This window comes from Setaria viridis, chromosome 9 (genome assembly GCF_005286985.2).
Source record: "Setaria viridis chromosome 9, Setaria_viridis_v4.0, whole genome shotgun sequence".
Lineage (NCBI taxonomy): Eukaryota > Viridiplantae > Streptophyta > Magnoliopsida > Poales > Poaceae > Setaria > Setaria viridis.
The window spans coordinates 2,738,528-2,764,154 of NC_048271.2; the positions used below are offsets into that span (position 1 = coordinate 2,738,528).

The 25,627-nt window shown below is 44.5% G+C and overlaps 4 protein-coding genes across 8 annotated transcripts; 2 read left to right on the plus strand and 2 right to left on the minus strand.

Moving 5' to 3' along the window:
- Positions 1–312: 312 nt before the first annotated feature.
- LOC117837781 (lipid phosphate phosphatase delta) lies at positions 313–3,542 on the plus strand. Of its 2 annotated transcripts, none has more exons than XM_034717542.2 (8): positions 313–823; positions 1,235–1,330; positions 1,425–1,499; positions 1,582–1,712; positions 1,802–1,902; positions 1,982–2,110; positions 2,214–2,329; positions 2,795–3,542. In XM_034717542.2, the coding sequence occupies exons 1-8, from the start codon at positions 635–637 to the stop codon at positions 3,206–3,208; spliced, it is 1,251 nt and encodes a 416-aa protein (XP_034573433.1). In that variant the 5' UTR covers positions 313–634; the 3' UTR covers positions 3,209–3,542. The 2 variants fall into 2 exon arrangements, with proteins under 2 accessions (XP_034573433.1, XP_034573434.1); XM_034717543.2 differs by lacking the exon at positions 313–823 and adding an exon at positions 881–1,137.
- Positions 3,543–4,635: 1,093 nt separating this feature from the next.
- Positions 4,636–8,771, minus strand: LOC117837783 (serine/threonine-protein phosphatase PP2A-2 catalytic subunit). 2 transcript variants are annotated; one of them, XM_072290607.1, is made up of 12 exons: positions 8,554–8,771; positions 7,958–8,014; positions 7,157–7,240; positions 6,985–7,056; positions 6,711–6,782; positions 6,546–6,586; positions 6,007–6,073; positions 5,729–5,920; positions 5,551–5,640; positions 5,365–5,472; positions 5,118–5,225; positions 4,636–4,986 (listed from the first exon to the last, which is right to left on the minus strand). In XM_072290607.1, exons 1-11 carry the CDS (start codon positions 8,626–8,628, stop codon positions 5,160–5,162), a joined length of 924 nt encoding a protein of 307 aa, XP_072146708.1. In that variant the 5' UTR covers positions 8,629–8,771; the 3' UTR covers positions 4,636–4,986; positions 5,118–5,159. The 2 variants fall into 2 exon arrangements, with proteins under 2 accessions (XP_072146708.1, XP_034573435.1); XM_034717544.2 differs by having other exon boundaries at positions 4,636–5,225; positions 8,554–8,764.
- A 4,916-nt stretch (positions 8,772–13,687) lies between these two features.
- Positions 13,688–14,708, minus strand: LOC117839351 (UDP-glycosyltransferase 91B1-like). Its single transcript, XM_034719662.1, has 2 exons — positions 14,296–14,708; positions 13,688–13,694 (listed from the first exon to the last, which is right to left on the minus strand). The coding sequence occupies exons 1-2, from the start codon at positions 14,706–14,708 to the stop codon at positions 13,688–13,690; spliced, it is 420 nt and encodes a 139-aa protein (XP_034575553.1).
- Positions 14,709–18,164: 3,456 nt separating this feature from the next.
- On the plus strand, positions 18,165–25,410 carry LOC117840988 (squalene synthase 1). Of its 3 annotated transcripts, none has more exons than XM_034721546.2 (14): positions 18,165–18,614; positions 18,880–18,922; positions 19,085–19,174; positions 19,285–19,360; positions 20,499–20,568; positions 21,499–21,642; positions 21,755–21,859; positions 22,120–22,266; positions 23,123–23,198; positions 23,816–23,904; positions 24,619–24,710; positions 24,791–24,830; positions 24,907–25,007; positions 25,105–25,410. In XM_034721546.2, the coding sequence occupies exons 1-13, from the start codon at positions 18,432–18,434 to the stop codon at positions 24,961–24,963; spliced, it is 1,212 nt and encodes a 403-aa protein (XP_034577437.1). In that variant the 5' UTR covers positions 18,165–18,431; the 3' UTR covers positions 24,964–25,007; positions 25,105–25,410. The 3 variants fall into 3 exon arrangements, 1 of the variants encoding a protein (XP_034577437.1); XR_004637137.2 differs by having other exon boundaries at positions 18,167–18,614; positions 24,907–25,020; XR_004637138.2 differs by having other exon boundaries at positions 18,521–18,618; positions 24,907–25,020.
- The last annotated feature ends 217 nt before the right edge of the window (positions 25,411–25,627 follow it).

Below are 25,627 nucleotides of genomic sequence, written 5' to 3' on the forward strand. Positions count from 1 at the left end.
TCCAGCTCCAGTACAGTGTACACTAGGGTATATGTCACTCAACCCCTGTCATAAAGTCATAATATGCTCCATCAACCCCTGTCAATTTTGAAAAAGCAACAATATTCACAGTGGACAATTTAATTATTGCAAATTCCACAAAAAAAAATTCCCACACTCCACTGCTGGATGAAACGAGAAAAGGAAAATTGAATGTGTGAAACACCATTTGGGTGAAAGAACTAGAAGTTTAGAACCTTCCAAAGTCAATGTCAAACAGCATGACGCCCACAAAACCAAACCGAAACTATCAGGGAAAAAAAAAAGAAAAGAAGGGAGAAGACGAAAACGAGGAGGCCCCAAAGACCCCGCGTGGTCGTCCGGTCCAGGGCGGGGGGCGGCCGGCAACGACGAAACCAGCCAACGCCACCACCTCCTCCTCCTCCTCCCTCCTCCCCCCGTCGCCGTCCCGTCCAGTTCCGCGATCCACACGACCCCGTCCGCCTCGGCCTGCGCCCGCCAGCCCTCCTCTCGCTACAAGAATCCGCCCGCCAGCTCGCGCTGCGCTCCAGCGAGTCCCTCCCTGCGGTGCGGAGATCCTGCGTGAGGAGTCCGTCCAAGAACCAGGCGGCGGTTGCGGGGAGATCGATTGGATATGGAGGCGGCGGTCGCGGGTGCGGGCGGCGCGGGGCTGACCAGGTGGCAGGCGGCGGCGCTGTCGGCGGTGGCCGGGTGGGTCTGGGCGGCCTCGTTCTACGACCTCACGCGCCGGGCGCGCGCGCTGGTCCAGCCATGGGTCACGCGCCGTGTGCACGCCGAGACGCCGGCAATCCTCAGGTTTCAGGTCCGTCCGCTACCGCGCCATCTCTGTCCTCAACTGTCTGCTTCGGGCTAATTTTACCGACGAACGAACTAACTTGTATTTGTAGCGCTTCTCTTTTAGGAATTGTAGCGCGCGATTTGATGTTTCTCACTTGGGCCTCGTGTTCCTGACGTTTTCAGGATTAGTCTACTTTGTAGGAATAGGAAAGCCTGGTAGAGGGAAGGATGTGATTTGATTAAATCGAGAAACATGAGATGAACTTGGCTTCATCTTTAAGCTCCTAAACCTATGGATGGGCAATAAACAGAGATAAAATGTGCTTTGCAAAATCATTGGTATCTTAGTCTTCTGTATTTGCTTATCTTTGATGTTTCAGCTGTCCATTTGTAAGGTTCTGAAGTTAAATTATGTTGTCTGTTGAAATTGTTGCAGAGGTTGCAACACAAGTTGCTGGACAATTTCTTCTCTGTGCTGTCATGCGTTGTCTCTGTTCCCTTCTACACGGGATTCCTCCCTCTCCTCTTCTGGGTATGTCTTGTGGCCACTGATTGCCTCCCTTTCTCCATTTCCTGCAGCAACCCCCTGTGAATCTGAATTGTTCTTGTTTTTCCACATGTTGCAGAGTGGACACAACAAGCTGGCTAGGCAGATGACCCTCCTCATGGCTTTATGTGATTACCTCGGGAACTCTGTCAAGGTTTGTCATCTGTTCCTCGTATGATTGAAGGGATAAGCACTGGTTTAGCTGTTTGTGACCCTCTTGATGTTTCTCGATGCAGGACATGATATCAGCTCCTCGTCCATGCTCTCCTCCTGTTAGAAGAGTAACAGCCACTGAAGATGAGAAGGAAAATGCCATGGAATATGGGCTTCCATCATCGCATGCTCTCAATACTGTTTGTTTGATGGGGTATACTCCTGCTCTTATTACAGCATTGTAGCCTTCATAGGGGAAGCTTGAAAAGAATCGTCAAGTAATGCTGCTTCTGATCTATGCAGATATCTATTACATTATGTCCTCACATATGGAGATGCTGGCAATGTTATGATTGCTGCTGGTTTATCTTTAGCTTTCTTGTTTGTTATGCTAATTGGCATTGGTGAGTTGGAGTTCATAAGGCAACTGTTTCTCTTGACTTCCCAAAGATATTGACGATTTGATTTACCTGAAATTGACAGCAAGGATATATTTGGGTATGCACAGCTTGATCGATGTTATTGCTGGAATTTGTTTTGGCATTGTCATCCTAGCATTCTGGTTGGTTGTCCATGACCATGTTGATGCCTTTGTTGTGTCTGGGCAAAACGGTACGTTCACATACCTCAGTGCTTGCGTACTGCAAATTTTGGAGGCACATGAGGTGTGTCATTGAAAGTTGAAAAGTATCCTCACAATTTTCCTCCTTCGCAGTTGCATCCTTCTGGGCAGGCCTTTCTCTATTGATGTGCTTTGCATACCCGAAGCCAGAATTCCCGACTCCTAGCTTTGAATACCATACAGCATTCAACGGAGTCGCTTTCGGAATTGTAAGAACTCTGCTTCTGTCTAACCATTGCAAATCTAAACTTGCTCACGTCATACTTGATTCTGGTTACTTTCTCATATACTGGCCTTACTGCCCTTAGACTAGAAAATCTAGCTAGTTTAAGATAAAAAAATAACATGGCATGGATTCTGGTTACTTCTCACTTTGCTCAACCATCTGGTTATAATATCTCTTGTTTCTAATCCATCTTATTGATGGAATGCATAAAGTTAGTCATTGATTAATTATCTCTGCTGTCCCAAATAAATTACGTGGTAGAAAATTAGTTCTCTAATGATGATTTGCTAGTCAATCACTATTGGTACTATGTTTACAATTCAAAAAATGAAAACTTTAGGCCTGCTGCTGATGTTTTGTTTCTTAATGTTTCTGTACAGCCTTTTCACCATTCTGAATTTTATACGTGAAGCGTCTCTGACATTTCCTTTTGACCAACCTCATTCAGGTCTACGGCATCCAGCAAACCTACTTCCATTTCCACACCCCTGACGCCCCCCTCATCTTCAGCTCGCGACTGCCCCTGCTTGCATTCGCAGGGCGTGTCCTCGTCGGGATCCCGACCATCCTGGTTGTGAAGTTCTGCAGCAAGGCGCTGTCCAAGTGGCTGCTGCCTGTCATGTGCAGCACCCTGGGCATCCCCATTGTATCATCTTGCTATGTTCCTGCCCTGAAAGTCGACAACAGCAGCAAGAACAAGCCTGATGCGAAGCAGGGTGCCGGGTACCTCCAGAGGGTGTTTTCCCTCTTCCCTCAGAAGGCCTACGACGTGGACACAGGCATCAGGTTCGTGCAATACGCCAGCCTCGCGTGGTCCGTGGTCGACCTGGTGCCAGCCATATTCACCCATCTAAATTTGTAGCCAGCTACTCAATAATTCAGGGTGCAAGTTTAATTTTTACTCTTTCTGGAGCTCCCAATGCAGGGGCTCCTACTCGTAAGACATGGATCATCTTATGAGGCTGTAAATCCAATGATCTCTCCCTCGTTTTTTGTATTGTATGATTGCCTAGGTGATCGCACCACGTGGTGATGTTTCTGTAGAGGTGTCAAGTAAGTAGTAAGCACTAAGCAGGAAGTATTGATGTGTTACTATCACTATTATTCCATGACAGAAGTGGCCACTATGGTGCCACGCCTAACCTGCACGGGATTCTGATTCTTAATCGCAAAGAAATGCCTTTACTTGCCTTGCATACTATGGTGTTGGGTGGACTATCCATGCGCTTCCTGTATGATATCTCACCGTGTTGAACGTTTTGGCCCTCAGAATACGTTGTCAACTTGTCATAATGGAATTGGACATGAAAGAATGGTAGCAGAGCATATAGGCAATCTTGAATCTCAAGTGTCAAGGCTGACGATGTGATATGTGTATGACCATCAGTATTGACGCTGAAGCCTGAATTCTTCTGTATGTTAATGGCTTAACGCTACTTGAACTTGGCCACCTGGGCGGCTGGGCCCCGTTCATGAGATGCGACCAGCAGCGAGCTGTGCAGCCAGAATTGGCTAGCTGCGAAAGGGACACGCGGGAATGGACGAGCAACCAAATCGCCGTTGGCCAGCGGGTTCCCAACGAATCCAGGCCAGGCCAGGACGTACCCCCCCTGTCCGTTGTCATGTGCAGGAGCTGCCCCAGACGACATGGCACGTTCTGTGGCACCAACCAAACCCCTTCCAGAAGCTCGATTATGCTTTTTCAACAAGGAAAACGGATTGTCAAAACCAGAGGTCATCGAAGCCAGCCACAGATTGTCAGGTAGGCGCTTACAGCGGGCAGAATAAACAGTAATGCAGCTGATGCTGACATTTTTCTAACGGAACTTACAAGGCACATTAACAGCACAAAAATAGGACGGCTGGCCCCAGTGATGTTGCTGTCAATTGGTTGCGAACAGATTCGCTATGGCATTTGCACATCCATACCGTGTTGCATGTTTGGTTGGCTTATATCCAGGGAACACAGCCGCCCAAGAGAGGCATATGACAGACTACTGCATCTTCCGGTACATGATACTTCCTCCGTTTCACAAATTATAGGTCATTTTATCTTCCGGTAAATGATACTTCCTCCGTTTCACAAATTATGTCATTTTAGTGTTTGTAAGTTCATAAATATTTGTATGCATCTAAACGTACACTATATTTAGGTGCATACAAACATCTACGAAGGGAGTACACAATAGAATTTCAAAAGTAAGTGGCAAATTCGATGTTACAGTATCATTCGTTCCATTGGTCTTCAAGTGGTGCACCTCACCTCATTTTTGTCCAAAGCAAAATCCAAAAGCGAAACCAGTGCTCAATTCAAATGCTGGTTGCAAAGAATGCTACAGCTCAAGACTACTTGTGCTTAAAAGGTAATTCTATACGGCAAATCAAGGTAGTCAGAAAAGGAGACTAATGGCCCAACACAGAACCATACAATTGTTCACCTCTACAGGAAACACAGAAAAGAAAAAAAGAAAAAGAAACAAGTGAGGAAGAAAGGGGAACAAAATGAATACAACGGGAACAGATTCCTCTCATAATACAGATTGCTGCTTGATGCTTGAACCCACCACTGCAGCACCCCCCACCAAGCCAAAAGCATCAACCAGTTAGAGATAAGTGAGAACACAATCGGGGTCCTTCCAGCTGTAGTAGGTATACACTTGAATCACGATGTGGCAGAGCTGCCCGCGACAGCCAAAGAGCCATGGGCAAAATAATAAGAATAGCACACGGGGGGATTCGAGCAAAAAATATCTGCAACCAGGAAACTTCACCTATCTATCAAACCTTTGCTGCAGATCCACATCACTTCCGCATCACAGGAAATAGTCAGGTGTCCTACGAGTTACATCTGGCTCTCCCCTTCTTGGGGCTGGCTCAAACTGCAGAAGAAACCACAAAGCACGTAAGAAGCCAGATAACAGAGTAAGAAACAAAAACAAAATCAGCGTGCACATAGTCTAACAAGAGCTATCAGTGATCATGACAGAAAAGCAGGCATCTGTTGCAAAGAAAATGTACCTGGATGAAAGTGTGCTCCCTGCAATCATCCACTTCTAAGATAGACGCCATGTTCCCACAGCGGTAGCAATAATTAGGTGCGCTAAATATAGTCACGACCTTTTGCTCCTGTTCATGTAATAAAAGTATTGATCAAAAATATGAATGGCACAACAAAAAGAGTTTATTTCAGAAACAAACACTTACATGAGCCCAATTGAATCCCTCCATGACCAATTGGTGAGCTCTAGCAATAAGCCTTAAGTTATTGGTATGGTTGAACTGCTCCGATATATCCTGGAACAACACAGAATATGGCAGTGTCAATGCATAGTGATATATGATAAGCGCCACTACAATTTGTGATACCAAATAATTTATGTACCTGTCCAAAGGTATATCCAGCACCACGTGGAGAAATACCCCAACCACATCGATCATCTGGATCAGACCACAGAAGATCGCACATTGGACCTTCATGAGGAACTTCTTGAACACGATCGAAGTTGCGGATGTTATCAAGGGTCTCGATAGATGGTGATAATCCACCATGCAAGCAGAATATTTCTGACTCGACCTATGAAACAGAAAAACAAATTGAATTCCAAACTCACCAGATACACATGTAGATCACCCTAAATAAACAAGCACTGCAATACTCACCAATGCCGTCAAGGGGAAGTAGTCAAATAGGTCCGTAAAGGTTTTCCAGACGTTTGCGTTTCCATACCTGCAATGAGCACAGGATGCATCTTACAATCTTAATATTTCACTGAAAAGGGGGTGATATGTCAATTCTGTTTGGATATAGGACAAGTGGAACAATAAGTTGCATAAGCTATCGCACAAAATAAACCATGGACAGTACGAATCACAGATTAGCTTTACACAGTAACTGAAAAACTGGAAATTTGTTTAATTTCCTTGCTTGATTCATCAATACTTTCCTTTTATACTAGCTGGGCCCAGCAGAGATATCATGAGGCGTGTTGTGCTAAATTTAAGCTTACAATTTTCAAGAATGCACTAGTTTTCAAGGACAGAAGGCGATGATTTTCCAGTAGACCAGATATTAGGCCATTTTGTTATTAAGCCATCTTTATTCTAAGCACTTGCCATAGAATCCTGCTTAGTGATATCAGCAAAATACTTTACAGAGCATAATAGCCAAAAAATACATTAACCTAAGCAAAGATACTCACTTCCTTAAGCACTCATCATAGAATCCATAAACTTGAGTGATCTGCAAATCAGGAAATAAATTAACTAAAAACTTTAGTTTGTGGTTTGTACAAGCTTATAACGGAAAATGAAAGATACAGGAAGAAAAGCTCAGAATATTAATTTCTGCACCAAAAAATGTATACCTGTCGGCTTTCGTGGTTTCCTCTGAGAATGGTGATCCTCTGAGGATAGCGAACTTTTAAAGCCACCAAAAGCTGTTTATTAAATGGGATAACATTAGTACTAAGAGCTAGTAAAGCTGCACAATTTAGAGGATTAAGCATGTACACCAAAAGGCATGATCGGAGTGCACACTACAAACCTATACTGGACAATGGACATGAACACTATGAGTAAATGAATATACTTATGTGCATAAAGACATGAATGTTTATATAGACTAATGTTAACTCTTACCGTAACAGTTTCAACAGAATAGTAGCCACGGTCAACATAATCTCCCATAAACAAGTAGTTTGTATCTGGACACTGATAAACAAAAGCAAGTGTCAAGATATTAAAATTTGCACTTGTTTCTTCGCAGATCAAGAGGTGACAGAAGAATATATAAGAAAAAAGAAGAAGATACCTTTCCACCAATTCGGAAGAGTTCAGCAAGATCGTGAAATTGTCCATGAATATCACCACAAATTGTAACCGGACTCTTTACAGGCTACAAGCATAATGACAAAACCAAACACCAAATGTTAAATAAACAATACGACCAATTGAGAACTACATCTCTGAATCCGGTGTCTAAAAGGCATAGATCGTCCGAAAGAGTCCATTGCATCTTCTGCGATTTAATGTTGGTTAAAGCTCTTCAATTCTGAAGGCATGATACATTCCAAAGAAATATGAGTATGGGTTGCCATGAAGAAACGGTACAGGCTACAGGCTACAACTCAAAGTGTCTAGTTCAGGACTCTTTTATTGAACTCTACCGCTATGTCCAATGTTTTTTATCCTTCCAAACTGAAGCTGTATTCATTGATCTAACGTTTCAGTTCCATACTACAAACTATTAAGAGCCTGGCACAGTCCCATGCTCCTTTTTTTCCTTATAAAATGCATAAGTTACATGGATTAAGAAATCTTTCTTCACATCTGACAGCAACAAATATCTAGACAGTTGGGTTGCAAAGATGTGTTGGAATAAATTTACAGATTTGATTAGCAAATACAGATTCAGCTAGTGCCAGGCGGCATGGCATAGAGTGTGAATTGGGAACTTGTGCAGTTTTTATCGCTGATCGAGTCAAGCATTACACCAGCTATGAAGAAAATTGAGGTGATCCCAAACATGATATCTCAATTGACCCTGAAAAGGAGTTGATGATCTCTTGCCCAATACAATCATCTTAGCATATAAAGATGTAAAACAGTGTACCTGAACATTGCTTTCCTCCATCAGAATCTCCTTCGCCTTGTCACACAGCGCTCTGACCTGTACGGTAAATTGCTCTGGATCAGGCTCACCCTTCACAGCACAACAAATCAATAGTGGCTACAAATTCTGCACAAGTCCTTGCAAATGTATCCGATAATCACAAGATGCAATGTTTACATCTTGGAGCAGTTCTGAGCCCCCTAACACCCCCATGTAACATAAATCGGGATAGTAAAGTTATGTTATTATCAGAGATCTTCGGAAAATGAGCAGCCATAATTGTTTCAGTTCAAGCAGACAAATTAATGCGGAGTTGGAAAAACCAGAGGGGGGCAAAAAAAACTTTTTTTTTGCGTTTCCTCAGCGTCAAAAGGTGGCGCCCTGGTCAGCTGACAACCACATCCCCAGCTCGTAACCGCCCAGCACCCGCCCGAGCAAAATCAAACGCCCCCGCCAACCATTTCCGCGCAAACCAGCACCGGGACGCGTCCCAAGCCCCGATCTCCTCCGTGACCCGTCCCCCCGCCCCGCAATTCCGCTAGATCTGGCGAAAACACGCCTCAAAACCGAGAAGAGACGGGCGGAGAGGGCGTTACCTCGGGCTCGGGGAGCGGCTTGCACTGCATGAGCCGCTCGATCTGGTCGTCGAGGCCGCCATGGGGGCTGCTCATCTTCGCCGCGGGAAGGAACCCTAGATCTGGGCGCGCGGGCGCGCGTGAGAGAGACAGGAGGGGGGAGAGAACGAGAGGTGGGGAGGAGGGAGGGGGGCAAAAGGTCTGGAAAGTTGCAAGGGACGGTGGTTATATTATTGCGAGTTTGGAGGCTACCTCTCAGGAGGGGAGCCAACGGACGGCCGGGCGGACCGCTCGGCGTGGTGCTGAATTGGTCGTCGACTCGTCGTGGAGGATGGGTTTGTCCCGTACATATAGCATGCCACGTCAACAAAGTCTGGACTCTGAAAGCCTCCTCCGAGTCCTAGCGGACACTGCAGAGAAGATTGCTTCCACGCTCTGCCTCCCCTCTCCCAGCAAGTCTTCCGTCGCCCCGTTCCACTCCTCATCCGCGTGACTGACCATCAGATATTCCCTTGACCTGTCGGATGATCCGTCCGATAAATTTTTTTTCTTTTCTTGATGGTATCTCCGAATTCTTATTGGATATCATGGGCCTGTTCGCTTCAGCTTATAAGCCGGCTGAAAAGCTGAAATGGTTGGTTTGTTGTGAGAGGAAAACACTGTTTGGTGGCTGATAAGCCAGCTGAATAAGCTGAAGCGAATAGGCCGCATAAAATAATTACAGGTTTATCATGACTTGGAACACTTGATTTGGATGTTTGAATTTATTGTGATTTGGAATCCATCCATACAACAATCCATGTTTAACATACCATTAGTTCCAATAATTACGGTGTACTTCAATCATAAAAATCACAATTAATTGTTTTCTTGCACTATTATATTCTCAAACAAACTTCTTTTTCTTTTAGATCTTTAATGATGTTGTGTATTTGTGTTACAGTATCAAGAACATTGGCCACCATAGATTACACAAGTAGTAATGCATTGAGTCGTGAGTAGAGGATGAGCTTGGTTGGTGCACCAATTTAGGCTTTTTTCCAAAACTGGTGTTTGTCGAGCCGTAAAAAAAATTGTAGCTACGAACCCTTTGTTCAAAAAGAACCTAAATCCCTCCTTCCTAATTTCTTATTAGGATTGTTTCGGTGATGTGCGTACAACACCAAACAATGCAGAAACATGCATGCTTGCAGGCAAAATTTGCTGAAAGGATAGCCCTGCTGCCACCGCTCCATACCCACAAACTCTTGCCTCCCTACACTCCAAAACATGGGTCCGCACACGGCGTTGGCTGCCGCCGCACCATGGATCTGCCGCTCCCGCGCACCGGGCTCTTTCCGCTCCACGCCTCCCAGCCACCACCGCGCCATCAGGATCGAAGAGGGTAAACGACACCATTAATTTGTGCCACCACGACGGTGGTGTTGTGGGATGCGGCCGTCGGTGTCCGCTGTAGCAGGCTAGCAGCCAAGACATCCCGGGCCAAGGAAGCAACGCCGTCATGCATTGTCGTCGTAATGGAAGGAGAACGCGTTCGACTGGCTGGACTAGTGACGCCCAATCGCCCCCATCGGCGACCTTGACCCTCACGTGTCGCGCGGCACGATGGTGCTCGGCCTCAGCGCCAGCGAGTGCCGCGATGCCTGTTGGAGGGACGCATCGACGACAAGGGCTGGCTCCAGTGCGTGTGGCACAGCTAGCTGGGTGCTTCGACGGCGTCGACGCATGCAAGTTCATCCCCCAGGCGCCCGTCGTCGTCGGCCCCCGGTTCATAGGAACAGCAAGGCGTGCCCCTGCGTGGTACAGAACAAGGTAATAAGTCGCTCGTAAATGCCGGAGGTCAGCTACTAGGCCATATGCGTTGCTACGAGAAAGCATTGAATGTTATTGAATAACCTACGATACATTGAAATGGTTGTGGACCGTCCATTAAGTTAGATTTTAAGTAATAATATAGTGGCCTGCATTGCTATGGAAATCCATGTATGTGCAGTGCAATATGCTGTGGTCAGTTTCTATGGACGATTTGTGCAAATGCACATGTTTCTAAGTTCTGCGTAGCATTCTCTTTTTTTCTAATATCTTGAAGCATGTTTATTCTTACATACTCCATCCGGGTTCTTTCTTCACATCATTGACAGATTTTCTTGTTTCCATCACCCCTTCCAATCTTCTGAATTTGCTCTAATGTTTGAAAGAGTAGCAAAATAACCTCAACCAAAATTTTATTCAGGATATTATTTTTCTGCACAATGTCCAAGTACAACATCATGGTGAACTCTGCTCCCTGCAAGCGGCAAGCATGCAGTGTGCTCCACACCATGTAGTCATGCTTTACATGCATATACTCTTAATAAAACTCTTTGCCTCTGAAACAATGAGATTGCCTCCTCACAATAACCATTTGTAGCGTATCCAGATATCATTGATGAATACATGACCTGATCTATGCATGGAGTTGCATAAAAAATTCTTCGAGCTATTTGTACATACAGACGTTTGGAATACATGGTAACAACTAACAACCCAATGGTTAATGAACATGGCCATGCATGTGTTGCAAAACCAGCAACCATTGATGTCCGTGACGCTTCATGCCGTTTATCCATCTCTTTGAAAACGCTGTAGCTATCCTTCTGATCATTACGTCCGGGGCACATAGTGGAGAGTGCTCAAGAACAAACCATCGAATGCAGCTGTCTGCTACCAAGCTTATTAGTTGAATAAACAGAACTCAAAATAGAAGTATAGCGTTTGTAATCCCGGTCTTAGGACCTGAATAACACCCTCATTAGCAAATCAATTTTTTTTTATACTATTAACAAATCAATTGATCTTTGCAGGCTATGGTTGCTAACACCAGGCACCTGGCTAGCCTTCCGCATCGTGGACATCTGAGCGCGGCGCTGCAGAGACGTACGCGTCTTGCAAGGGCACGTCCTTTCAGAGTGGTGCGGTGGAGCTGTCTGCCAAGGCGAGCGGCACAGATGGCGAGCGTGTTCCCGTAGGGAATCGACACACAGCCCGGAGATTTGCTCATGGCACGCGCGATGGGGAGGTGCCAGAGCAGTTCGAGGCAGAGCATCGCGTCATTCCATCGAGCAGGCTCAAGGCCGGAGAAGGAGGATGAACCGAAGTGAGCCACCACGCCGGCTCCTCACGGTCACGGCCCGAACCAGCCATTGCTCTCAGCCCCCGAACCGAACCGGTACGTCTTCACAGTCCCGGCATGACCGAGTGGTTGGGCAGGGACGGACTACCCCACACCACACATGTTAGACTCGGAGGTGCAGATTGATCGGGCGGCGGAGATGCTCGAGCACCTTTTAGTCGCCGGCGTTGAGGTCACGTCGCTCGAGAACCTCACGCAGTCACGCGGCTCACGCTATGAACGACGGCCTCGAACCACCACCTCGTCACCATGGGGCATGTCTTGGCTGCAGGCCGTCGTTCTCAGCAACAATCGCATACAGGACGTTGACGACCTTGTGCTGCACGCCAACCTCCGCCTTGTCTTGCTTGACCACGTTGACGATTTGGCGCCGCTCGCTCGACCGGTGTACGCCTGGGAACGACAACGGCGTACGGCCTGGTCTTTGGAGGCGAAGCGGATTAGCCGATTAGGAGAAGGGGCGTGGTGTGCTTTATACGGGAATCGTGACGTAGGCGACGGACGACAGAAACAATCAAAGGACAAAACATATCGAGGATTACTCCTTCCGTTTCAAATTATAAATTATTTTTAACTTTTATAAGTTCATAAATATTATTATGCATCTAGATATAGACTATATTTAGATGCATAGCAAAAATTATACACCTAGAAAAGTCAAAACGACTTATATTTTAGAATAGAGGAAGTATTAGGTAGAGAAGAGATACAGATTAATTTTATTAGTATTACTATCATGCATATACCAAAGCTATATCTTTCCATATTATGCCCGAGGGCAAGACAAAGCTCATGCGGCATCAGGTGACAACGAGGCGAGGCAAGCGGCTCGGGCCAGCGTCTCTTCTTGCCCGATCCAGTTCGCCCGCTCCCCGCGGCACCCGCAGCAGCTCTCCACCATCATCTGATGCGAGTATGCGACCGCCTCGACCCGCCGCCGGCGGACCCCGATTGCCCAGGGAACCCAACCCATGCCACGGCTCACCTGCGACGGTGTCCTCGAGCAAGCGCCATCGGTAGGGCAGGGGCAGCTGGGCAGGCCATCAGAAGCCCCTCACAATACCTTGCAGAACAGAGGGATGTCACAGTAGGGAGAAGCAATGATTAACGTGTCAATATAACTGCAGGCAGCGTTGATGATCTGAATCGAGTTTCCTGAAAAGACCTCAAGAATGTTCTTACATTACTTTGTTGCCATGGTCCTAAGCTTCAGGAGTCCTGGTTGCTCTTCAGGTGAGCTATCTTTCTGTGCCATTTTGTCTTGAAGGTTCCCTGGTGTGATGGTGTCTTCAGGAAGGAGCACTTAGAAGATCATCGCCTGGCCGGTTGTTCTTGATAGATAAACAATCTGTTGCAGTAGAGATCATGGCATTAATTTGTTGGAAATCCATCTCTAAAACGTTTTGGCTATAGACACTCATGCGTGAGTGTTGAGGCCGGTTTCCTATATCTAAAAAAAATCTCTAAAACGTTTGCTTCTGAGTGACGGGGAGATTTGCCAAAAATACTCTTGTATACAAAGACATTGCTATATTGTTGCATAAACAAATTCTGTACATGATTACATGCTCCACTACTTGCTGATAATCATTGTTACATTTACAACTGAACACTTTACCTTCTACAAATCTCGTGGCAAATGGCAAAGCTTTTGCCGCACTCCTAATCAAGGTATCAATATCATTACAAGTTGCACTTAAAGATACCATTACAATGCTGATAACCACAACATTCAGCTTCCACGGTGAGCTCATTGTTAGATCCTAGTTCATCCTCATCTTCAAGACGACATCCCGCCTACTGGCATTGCCATCCTTGGCTCCTTGCGACTCTACCGGCAGGCCTTCTCTTATAACTGCAGAAGCTGCAGGCTCCTGCATTTCTTCTTGCAGTATTCATTCGAAACACTTTATCTCGTACATGGCCCAAAACAGCAGAAAATTTGACCACTGGAAATCAATAATTCCAGCGACTTGCAGTACTTCAGAGGCTGCAAATAAATAAAAGATTAATACATGAGAAACTGTTCTGATGATCAGCCAATCATCTAAAAGGTGGATTGTCCCGATAAGTATTGGGAAAAAGAAAAGGTAAAGTAAGACTGCTGGAGCACTATTTTCTTATCAACTCTTCTAGTTGGATTGGGGAAAGGGACTCTAACAAACGCAATAAGCATCATATACTACACAGGCCGCGGTTTGAACTTCGAAGGGCCTCCATCCAGAGTATCCCATGGTAGGACATCTTTTTGGCACGGCTTATATTATATAATTCATAAAAGTCAAATTTCTGTCCATGGTAGGATAGAAAGATAATAGAGGTTATTACGATAGAACCATCAACCAACAACCATGAGAGGCACGGATCGAGGTCCAATGACAAATCTAATACAACCGTTTTTATCAATTGATGATGGGCATGGGTATGTATTGTGTAAGTTCGGAGAGAGTCGCGATGGAGACGCACTACGATTGTGGGAGGAGCCATGGGTGTTCCAATATACACATGCCCAAAGACATTCTACGATACACGCGTTGCAGCTGTTGTCATCCTTGTAGCATCCAAGACATCTCACAAGCTCGTCCATGTACCGATCCTGGCGTCGCTGATCGCCGAAAACTTCCATCTTCTCCGCATCGCTCGCAAACACCTTTCCTTCTTCCTCCACCATCACCCTCCGCACCGCCGCCGCGACGGCATCCCGACCGAACGAGCCGTCGCTCTCGTCCCTCGCCACCTCCACGCCGACGCCCCGCTCCGCCATGGTCCGCGCGATGAGGCCCTGGTCGACGATGAACGACAGCATCACCAGTGGGTGCCCGAGGACCAGGCTCTCGATGGTGGAGCCCCACCCGCAGTGCGTCAGGAAAGCGCTCACCGCGCCGTGCGCGAGCACGGCGACCTGCGGCACCCACCCCGACCACACCAGGGCGCAAACAGTACGGTCCAAGAGACCAAGAATCAAGCAGGACGGCCCATTCGAACAAATGAAACATGAAGCCATTTGTTCGATTCAAAATGGCCCTGGTAGAATTGTTACCCTCACTCATCGTGTACAATTGTGTGATTGTTCCACGTGACAATAAGACGAAGAGATTTTGTAACCCTCATTCTGTAATTATGCTTTTAACTGGTTGAGCAATGTTGTTGACCTATGTGTTATCAAAGAAAGAAAGAAAATCATGCGAGCTTGAAGCATGCTAGCTTCATGATAGTATACCTTTCACACGTTTCAGGCAAGCAAGCCTGGGGAACTTCAGAGCACTTTTTAAGCGAGTTTCAGAACCGGATGCAGATTTGCAACATGTTTCAAGCACTGTCCAAGATCAGGCATGTGGCCTTATAAAAAAGAAAAGAAAAGATCAGGCATGTGGCACGGCACGTGCGCTGCAGCGCTGCCTTGGTGGAATGCACACGAAGGCCCATTCGATTTGCACTGTTGGATGGACGCGCGCGCGCGCGATGCGGGCGCAATTTCAGAAGGGAGCCCATCAATGGCTGCTGGGCCGCTTGGCGACCACGGAGGGAGTTTCTTCCAGCAGCCCATAGAGGCTTCCGTGGTGCGGGCCTGATACGGGGGCGTCGAGCTCTGCAGAGACGACGCAGACTCCTCTTAAAAAAAGAAAAAGAAGAAGAAGAAAAACTGAGAGACAGAGACACACACACAGACGACGACGAGCAGACAGCAGAGTAGCCTGGCAACGTGACGCGTGGCCCGTCGCTGGTAGTGTCATGCCGCTGCCGTTGATAAGATGGCCCTTCGTCGCTTGGTCAGCTCAGCCTCAGACGAGATGGTCTCCGGTTGTTCTATACAATTAGTTTTGTAATTATTCTTATATAATATTTTTATTAGTATCTAAACATTCGATAAACATTTAATATGATAGGGATTAAATTTTAGTTCGTGGAACTAAACACCCCCGAATTATCTTTAGAAAGAGGTTAAGTTTCAATATACACATTCCCCCGCACTTCAGCCAGGGAGTAGTCACTGTGAACCTGTGGTGTCCACGCCATATCTTTTAGCAGTCTAACAACGCGCACGGTCCACGCTACGCTTCTACGGCGACGTGTAAGCCGCCCCGTCACGTCTCCTGAGTTCGCGTCCATCGCCATGCAGCTTTCAGAGGGAGACGCAGCTGCACAGGCTTGCAGCCCAAGCAGCAGCTACAGCTGAAAAATAGTGGATTTCCGCAGCTACAAATAAAAAAACTTGCAGCCGCAGCTAGCCCTCCAATCGGATCCCCTCCCGCGCGTCACGATCACAATTCACACCCCACTCCCTGGCCACCTGGCGGGGCCTCACCCCACGAGGGCGTGATAAACCGCCGGTCGAAATAGCGGTATGCCCGTTTAATTTTTCTTCCTAACGTACCGCCGTTTCATCCAACCATATACGTCTAGATCTGCAATTTTTGAGTCGCATATTTATTTTTGCAAAATTGGAAAAAATATAAAAAAATTCGGGAGAGGAGAGAGACGACAATTTCAGAAGGGAACCCATCAATGGCTGCTGGGCTGCTTGGCGACCACGGAGGGAGTTTCTTGCAGAAGCCCATAGCGGCTTCCGTGGTGCGGGCCCGATACGAGTCCCTTTCGGTCTGGGCCTCTAGGGGCGTCGCGCTCTGCAGAGAGACGCGGAGTCGTCTTTTTCTTAAAAAAAACAAAAAACTGAGACACGCACACAGAGACGACGACGAGCAGAGGTGACGCGGCCCTCGCTGATAGGATGGGCCCTTCGTCGCGTTGGTCAGCTCAGTTGAATGGTCTCTGGTTCGTAAGGCTCCATTTAGTTCCTAAATACTAATGAGAAGTATTAAATATAAATTATTTATAAAACCTATTACATAGATGGAGGCTAAACGGCAAGACAAATCTATTAAGTATAATTAGTCTATGATTTGACAATGTGCTGATGATGGATTAATTAGGCTTAATAGATTTGTCTCGCTGTTTAGCCTCCATCTGTGCAATTAGTTTTATAATTAACTCATATTTAGTCCTCTTAATTAACCTCCGAATATTCGATGTGACTCGGACTAAATTTTAGCTTGAGCAACCAAATACCCCTAAGTTTCAGTTTTCATCTTTTTCGAGTTTCCCTGGACACGATCCCAAGCACTCTTGGAAGTATAGACTGACAGGAGAAGAGACCTAAAACCGTGAACCAGTAGTGTCCCTGTGTTTAGATTCTCGGGCTAAAGTTTAGCACTTATCACATCGAATGTTTGATATTAATTAAAAGACTAAACATACGCTAATTATCAACCTAATTGCAGAAACCCTAAGCTAATTCGCAATATGAATCCATTAAGCCTAATTAATCCAGAATTAGCAAATGGTTACTGTAGCACTATCAAATCATGGACTAATTAGGCTCAGTAGATTCGTCTCTCGAATTAGTCTCCATCTAAACAATTAATTTTATAATTAGTTCTTAATTAGTATTAAATATCTGATGTGACGCGGGTTAGCCTGTATCTTAATTAGTATTAAACCTATGATGTGACAGCGGGTTAGCCCTGTATCTCTTCATAGCAATCTACACCACGCGCACGGTCCACGCTACGCGCCTCTACAGCAACGCGTAAGCCGTCCTGTCACGTCTTCTGAGTCCACCGCCGTGCAGCTTTCAGAGCGAGACGCAGCTGCAGCTTCGGGTGGCTGCTCGGCTGTACTACAACTGAAAAATAATGGATTTGTGCAGCGCTGACCAGTAGCTTATAGTATCTCCAACAGAATTACCATCCTACCCTCCAAACTAAAATTGACCAGAGGATCTTTTGGATCCCAAGCTAAATTTTAGCCTCTGTCACATCAAATATTTGGATACTAATTAGAAGTATTAACCATAGGCTAATTACAAAATCAATTTCACAATCCTAGGCTAAATCGCGAGACGAATCTATTAAACCTAATTAATTTATCATTAGCGAATGTTTATTGTAGCACCATATTATCAAATCATGGACTAATTAAGCTTAATAGATTCGTCTCGCGATTTAGTCAGGGGTTCTGCAATTAGTTTTTAATTAGCTTATATTTAATTCTTCTAATTAGAATATCCGAATATCCGACGTCACGATCCAATCACCCAATCTGCAGGATCGATAGGTCGTCCCGGCATCGCATCGCATCGCATCGTTTTTTAGCCCAACAGCTAAGCAGACCTGCCACCTGGCGGGGCCTCACCCCACGAGGCCCCCACGCCCTCCTCATCCCCACACCCAATCCCACCGTGCGGAGTCAGCAGCCTGACCCGCTGACGCACCGGCCACGAGAGGGCACCGCGTCTTGGGACCCACTCGTCAGCAGTAGGGAATCCCCTGGCTGCGCACCCCGGCGACAAGCGGAGAGACCGAGGGGGGAGGAGAATGGGGGATCGTGGAACGGTCGTTCCGCCCCCTACCATCCAACCCGGATGACCGGATTAATTGCGAGAGGGAACCGACGCTCGCCAATACAAACGGGCAGCGCGGCGGACGGCGACAGCGACACCCTTCTCATCAACTAGTAGTCGCTTCCCAGGGGAGGGAGGCCCGAGGCCGCTAGAATTCTAGAAATACTCCCACGCAGCGGGCGCTCGACGCACGAGCCTGCCCCGCATCGCATCGGCATCTCTCCGGGATCATCGGGCTGCCCAGTCGCGTCCGATCGGGGCTCGGGTGTTCGCGAGGAGTCTGCTCCCTCCTCGGTCGGTTGGATCGGAGGAGACCCGGCGGCGGCGATGGGGGCGCTGTCGCGGCCGGAGGAGGTGGTGGCGCTGGTGAAGCTGCGGGTGGCGGCGGGGCAGTTGAAGCGCCAGATCCCGCCCGAGGAGCACTGGGCCTTCGCCTACTCCATGCTCCAGAAGGTCTCCCGCAGCTTCGCGCTCGTCATCCAGCAGCTCGGCCCCGACCTCCGCAATGCCGTCAGTAAAACCCCCCCCCCCCCCCCCCCCCCCCCGCGCACGCACACACACACACACACTCCCGCCCGCCTCCCTCCCCAATCCTCCCACGCGAATCAGCTTGCGCCACCTCGGCGTGTGGCGTTCGAATCTGATGCGCGGGTGTACGCGATTTGTTTGAATTTCGTCCCAACATATTTGGTGTGCGTGCGGGTCTTATGGAAAAATCCACTTTAAACTTTCACAAAGAGGCGTCTCTAAAACGGCCGTTGTTGCGATCGCGCAGGTGTGCATCTTCTACCTCGTGCTCCGTGCCCTCGACACCGTCGGTTAGTAGTCTCGTACCCTTGCGTTACTGGTACTTGTATGATGCTGTTTTTTTGGAATATTTTGGAGTTGGACTGTGATTACTACAGTGTGTGCTTATTGTTTGATGCCTTCAGTGCTTCCCGTTCTAACAGTAATGTAAACTGCGTTTAATGGAACTGCAGAGGATGACACTAGCATTCCAACCGACGTGAAGGTGCCTATCCTCCAGGAATTCTACCGGCACATCTACGACCGCAACTGGCACTATTCATGTACGAGATCTCTCCTCTGAATATGCGGCCCCCAGCACTGAAAATGGGCCTTGTTGTTTGCTTTATTTTCAAAAGTGATGCTGATTTGTAGGGTGTTGCTGGCCTTGCAGGTGGAACAAATAACTACAGAGTGCTGATGGATAATTTTCACCACGTATCCACCGCTTTCCTAGAGCTTGGTGAAGGGTAAATTTATTTCTTCCCTGATCTGTTGCCTTTTTCAGACTTGTCTACTCCTCACTTTGATGATTTGACAACTTGAGGCTCCGTATAGATTTTTGTTAGGGGGTGTTTGGTTCTTTAAGGGGTGTTTGGATCTTTAGTCGGGTCTAAAATTCATGTCACATCGAATATTTGGATATTAATTAGGAGAACTAAACATGAGCTAATTATAAAACTAATTACATAGATGGAGGCTAATTCACGAGACGAATCTATTAAGCCTAATTAATCCATCATTAGCACATATTTACTGTAGCACCATATTGTCAAATCATGGACTAATTAGGCTTAATAAATTCGTCTTGCAAATTAGTCTCCATCTGTACAATTGGTTTTATAATTAGTCTATGTTTAATACTCCTAATTAGTATCTAAACATTCTATGTGACAGGAATTTTAGGAGGTTCTAAGGGGATGTGTACAGATGGGGACTAATTTGCGAGATGAATCTATTAAGCCTAATTAGTCCATGATTTGACAATATGGTGCTACAGTAAATATGTGCTAATGATGGATTAATTAGGCTTAATAGATTCGTCTCGCGAATTAGCCTCCATTTGTGTAATTAGTTTTATAATTAGCTCATGTTTAGTCCTCCTAATTAATATCCAAATATTCGATGTGACATGAATTTAGTCCGGACTAAAGAACCAAATGCCCCCTTAGTCTTAGGTTGTTGGTAAACACTTTACAAGAAAAGTTGACTTTTCTTAATATGGAGCTTTCATTGGGTAGTACTGAAATAGTGCTTAGCTTTGAAATCATTATCCTATTATCAGGCTGTAAGGGTGAAACAAGTACTGATAGTTACACAAACAGACAATTTGTATGATGATAATGTTTGTCTTTGTCCGTTAACAAGCAAGTGTGCACTTTCCCAAATTAAATCCATTGTACAGTGTTGTATTGTCCAATGCTATACATCCAATACTGATGCTATATCTAAATCTACCATTTCTGAACTAGTTTTTTTTAACGTCGTCATAGTAATACTAATGCATTAATATGCAGTTGAGGTTATCTCTCCACCTTTGGATTCTTTACCTCAGATATTACTTCATTAAATAGCTTTGTGGTAAATAAATCTATATTTTGTTTTCAGTTACCAAAAGGCAATTGAAGAAATCACTAGGCGAATGGGAGCAGGAATGGCAAAATTTATATGCAAGGAGGTCTGTTAACATATATTCAAGCCCCTTTTTTTACAAGGCATATTTCCTTTACTTAGGACAAGGGTTTGAACAACAATTGCCGCATTAAATATTTCATTTACGTGATACTAAATTATAATCATAAGTATTTTTAATACAAGTTTAATAAAGTCAATTGTGTCAGAAAAATTATGTATTAACGCAGTAATTATTGATCAAAGTCTCCTCATAAAGAAACAAAATAAGCCTAGTAATTGTTTGCAGTGAAATGTTGATATGGCATGTATTACTCTCTAGGCTGCATCATTGTAGCATCTTATAGGATCCGGATGCTTGTCATGAGTACCATTGCGTATTTCATGACTGAAAAGAATGGAAGTATTCCGCTTGTCTAGTGAGCAGACAGTAGTGTGCTTACTTGAACATGATTACCATTTACTTGCATTCACTTAAAGGGCCAAAGGACTACATGTTCTGCCAGCAAACTGTTGTGCCACGTTTCTCTGGTTACTATTTGACATGCAACTCTAGCTTTTATGTCATATCGATGGGTTGTCATGATGAAATATGTTTCCAGGCTTTGCTCAACATGTTGATGTCGTAGCTGTTGTGAGCATTAAGCCACAAAATGTCTTGTGTATAACGACGGAACTTTTCCCATGATAGCTTCTGGCCATAGTGAACATGCAAAGCGGCTATCTGGATCTGGATTATATAACTAAATTATACGTTGTCACATTTTCATGGTATATAGTCATATGTGCGTTAAATTAGTTTGACATGGTTTTACCTGCCTTGAAAAGAAAAATGGAATTTTTGGCAAGAATCAGTAGTAGTGCTTAGTTTATGGAGAAACAAGGGGAAAATCCTTGTGCTGGTTACACCTAGAATGTATATATTTATCTTAATTTGGTATTTTTCTGAACTAATGACATATCCTTCTTTATTTAGGTTGAAACTGTTGATGACTATGATGAATATTGTCACTATGTAGCTGGGCTAGTTGGATATGGACTTTCTAGACTCTTTCATGCTACTGGGACTGAAGATCTGGCTCCAGATTCACTGTCGAATTCAATGGGTTTATTTTTGCAGGTATGTTAATTGATGCTAGTGAATCAACTTGGCATTTTTCAGTCTCTGTGTGAAATGGAATTTCTGTTTTGGGTTTTTGCCTCGCTAAAAAGTATTTGAAATCAAATTGCAGAAAACTAATATAATTAGGGACTATTTGGAGGACATAAATGAGATACCAAGGTCCCGCATGTTCTGGCCTCGAGAGATATGGAGTAAATATGCGGATAAACTTGAGGTATGACACATTCACTTCTTTTACTGCTGTTGAGTCACATGTGACATGTTCCAAATGACTAAATGATCACGCATCGAGGGATTTGAGCATGATATGTGCTATATGTTTGACCTTTTGAGGAGTTCATAACTGCTGATTATGGATTGTATCTCAAATATTATAGTGAACCATCAATTATCAGATGTAATCTATCCGTTGAGCTTATTACGCAGATTGAACTTTTTTCATCCACAGTAATATTTGTTTTTCTGCGAAATCAGGATTTCAAATATGAGGAAAATTCAGAAAAGGCAGTACAGTGCTTGAATGATCTGGTGACTAATGCATTGATTCATGCTGAAGACTGCCTTCAGTACATGTCAGCTTTGAAGGATCATACCATTTTCCGTTTTTGTGCAATACCCCAGGTAGATAACTGGTTAGACTTTATTGTCTATTGATGGAATACCTAGCTTTCCAAATCTACATGAGTGCTGCATTAATAAATCTTAATTCCACATTGAGCACTGTTATTTAGCATTTTAACTCAATCCTCACATTAACTCTCTAAATAGTATGATGAGATGCGTTTGTAGCTCTGAGAAGATATGCTAAAACTCTGGTAGTATCAGCAAAGAATAGCATAGGCCAAAACAGGTCTAAACTTAAGGCGTAGCTACCTGCTTTTTTCGGACAAAATATAACAAGATTCACGTTCTCTTTTGAGCATGAGGTAATTGAACATTCCATCATTGATTCATAGAGCTGTATTGTTTCAACATAGGCACTAGGCATACCAGTCCATATTAGTGAACTGGCGTTTATATTATGGTGCAGTTTCTATTAAGAATCAACGTTTCCTAGCATTCCTTGCACTTCAATTCCAGTATAACAGTGATCGATCATCAATACTGTCTGACATGGTGTGGTCAGAATCTTAGGATTGAGCTGCACATGCTTGTTCTTAAGAACTGTTATACTCTCTATTTCCTAGATATACCCAAATCCTTTGTATCCTAGCTACTAAAGTAGTTGCTGCTCGTAGTGATTGTTTATCAGTAAAAAAAGCTTCATTGCTATACTTGAAATATGATATTTTACTTAATTGCTCTATTGCCTTTATTCTTAACAATCTCATTTGTGAGGAACTAGATAGCATTCCTGGTTTCTTGACTAGTCTCCTGTTTTGATGAAGTGTTTTCTTACACTTTGCATGTTATATGCTCGTTACATCTGAAACAACTTCCTCTATAGGGTACTATTAACTTGCCATTCTCTTTTCAGATAATGGCAATTGGAACGTGTGCCTTTTGCTACAATAACGTGAATGTCTTTAGAGGAGTTGTAAAGATGAGACGTGGTAAGCTACGTTTGTATCATGTTCTAAACTCCCACAAGACTCACCACTTTACCTCACAGAAAATGATTGTTTTTTCTCCAGTATATCACCTTGACACACACTCACACTTATGCTTAATGAAATTTTGTTTTGCAAGAGTTCTATAGTGCTCCGCTTTGTTCACTACATGCTACATTGAGAGAGAACACACATATGTGTTCTTGATTTCTTGTTATTACTGTTATATGATTGGCATCTGATCAATGATGCAAGGCATGTTATGCTCTAGGGAGTTAAGTGGTGTGTCCACAACATCACATCCTTCCTTTATGGGAGGCACAAAAATGCACTTTGAAACTTGCAGGGCACTTAATATCATTTATGCATCTGTTTTTTTATTTGTTGAGGAAGATGTGTACCTAAATGAGGCTGTTTTATGCTTTCCTTGATTTGTTATTGGCAAGTGGATCTGCATTTCACTACAATTGCCTCTTCTTCATAATCACTGATCCAACTAACATGAAATGCAAGCTTTAGTTTCTTTATCTAAAGATTACCCCATTGCTTAACATCATGTGATTTATTCTATTATACTTAGGTGTTGTCTATATAATTACCTAACATATTTCCCCTCTTAGGGCTCACGGCACGAGTGATTTATGAGACAAACTCAATGTCAGACGTCTATACTGCTTTCTATGAGTTTTCTTTATTGTTGGAGTCAAAGGTATGTTATGCAGTACTGATCTTTGCACTTTGCTACACCCAATATGGAGTCTAGTTGTCTTTATATGACTAGAACATCATAATATTTGTGGTATTCCTTTGTAACACATAGATATTTGATAGAGTGGGTCTACCCAAAGCCCAGCCTGAGCTACTTGCACCACTAGAAATTTTATATTCATCAAAGATATTGCATAACCCGGTTATTCTAAACAGTCATGTTCCCATTGAATCACTACAATGAATTACATAGACATTAGTTTAAAATTTGTTCTTCGGTGTGGGCAGCCTTTTATTCTACTACCTCCACTTGGAATCAGTTGATGTTTCGGACATGCAAATTGACCTGCTATTATGTATTGCTGTTGGAAACATCAAAATCCTGACCGGTGGGTAGTATATTTGGCTCCGTACCATTTAGACTACATGACATCTTTTTCAAGTTTCAAACAAGGAAATCCGTATTCTGGTTCTTCACTCTCAAGCTGCTTCATGGGTTGTTTTGAACTCGCCATTTATTTGTTCGGACCATGTGTTAATGTTGTCCCAATGGACTAAGTACAAGTTTATCTAGAGCAGGTTGCCCAGATCAATCCACCTTATTACCAATCCGTGTTGCATTCATAGCGTTAGTCATGGCCTCCTTTGAAGGCTTCTCAACTCCTGTCGTTTTTGTTTGAGAATTGATGTATAGGATGTTTGGTCTATGTTCCAGATTGACGACAATGATCCAAATGCTGCGCTAACACGAAAACGTGTGGATTCAATAAAGCAAACTTGCAAGTCATCTGGTTTGCTAAAGAGAAGGTATGCTGAATGATTTCAGAGTTGCACTTCTTTGTTGGTGTCTTCATCCTGATTGTCTGTCTTTTGTCTTGATTCTGTAGGGGTTACCATTTGGACAAGTCACCTTACAAGCCTATGCTGGTGAGTCCCATAATCTTCAAAATCGTACTGATATTCTGCAGTATAATTTCTCAAGTTGTTTCTGTGATTTCCTCAGATCATGATTGTTCTTCTGCTGTTGGCTATTATATTTGGGGTACTGTATACCAAGTGAAGCCCTTGTTGCCCTTTTTTCATATGGAGACTTAAGAGGGCAAAGTATGTCAGTCCGGTAGGATTCAACATTTTAATCCTATTCTTTTGAAAATTTTCCCTACTTTCCGAGGCTGACTCTGTTGCATTCCTGGTTTTACAGACCATGTACTCTGTAGTCTCCAAAGGCTGCGAAATATCCAGCGGTACTGACTGTAGATGAATGATGGATATGGCTTAGCTTCCACATGATGCTGTGCTAATCTCAATTCTTTTGCTCCTTTTTCTTTCCTCGCGTGGTGTACCGTTTGAAGCTGTTTCAAGGGAAAAGTATCCTGTAAACTTGTGTTTTTATTTAGCTAGCAGTGGACACACTGTAGTTTTGTTGTCATGCTTTTTTTCCCCCAAAAAAACTCGTGTAAAAAGCTACAATGGATTGCGTGTTGGGCAACCTATGTACCGGCGTTAACATGTGGTGTACCTTGTCTGCAGAGGGCTTAATAAAAAGGCTTAAGCAGCCTAACCGTCGCATTTTTTCAAAAAAAACACAACATTGAGCTTCTTTTACCTTAACCACATTACTTGCAATATTCTGAGGCTCTGAGCAGTCTATATGATTGCTATAACGAAGCAGGCAAGAAATGCGTTCCACTTATCGGTAGTAAAATAAATAACAATGAGACGCA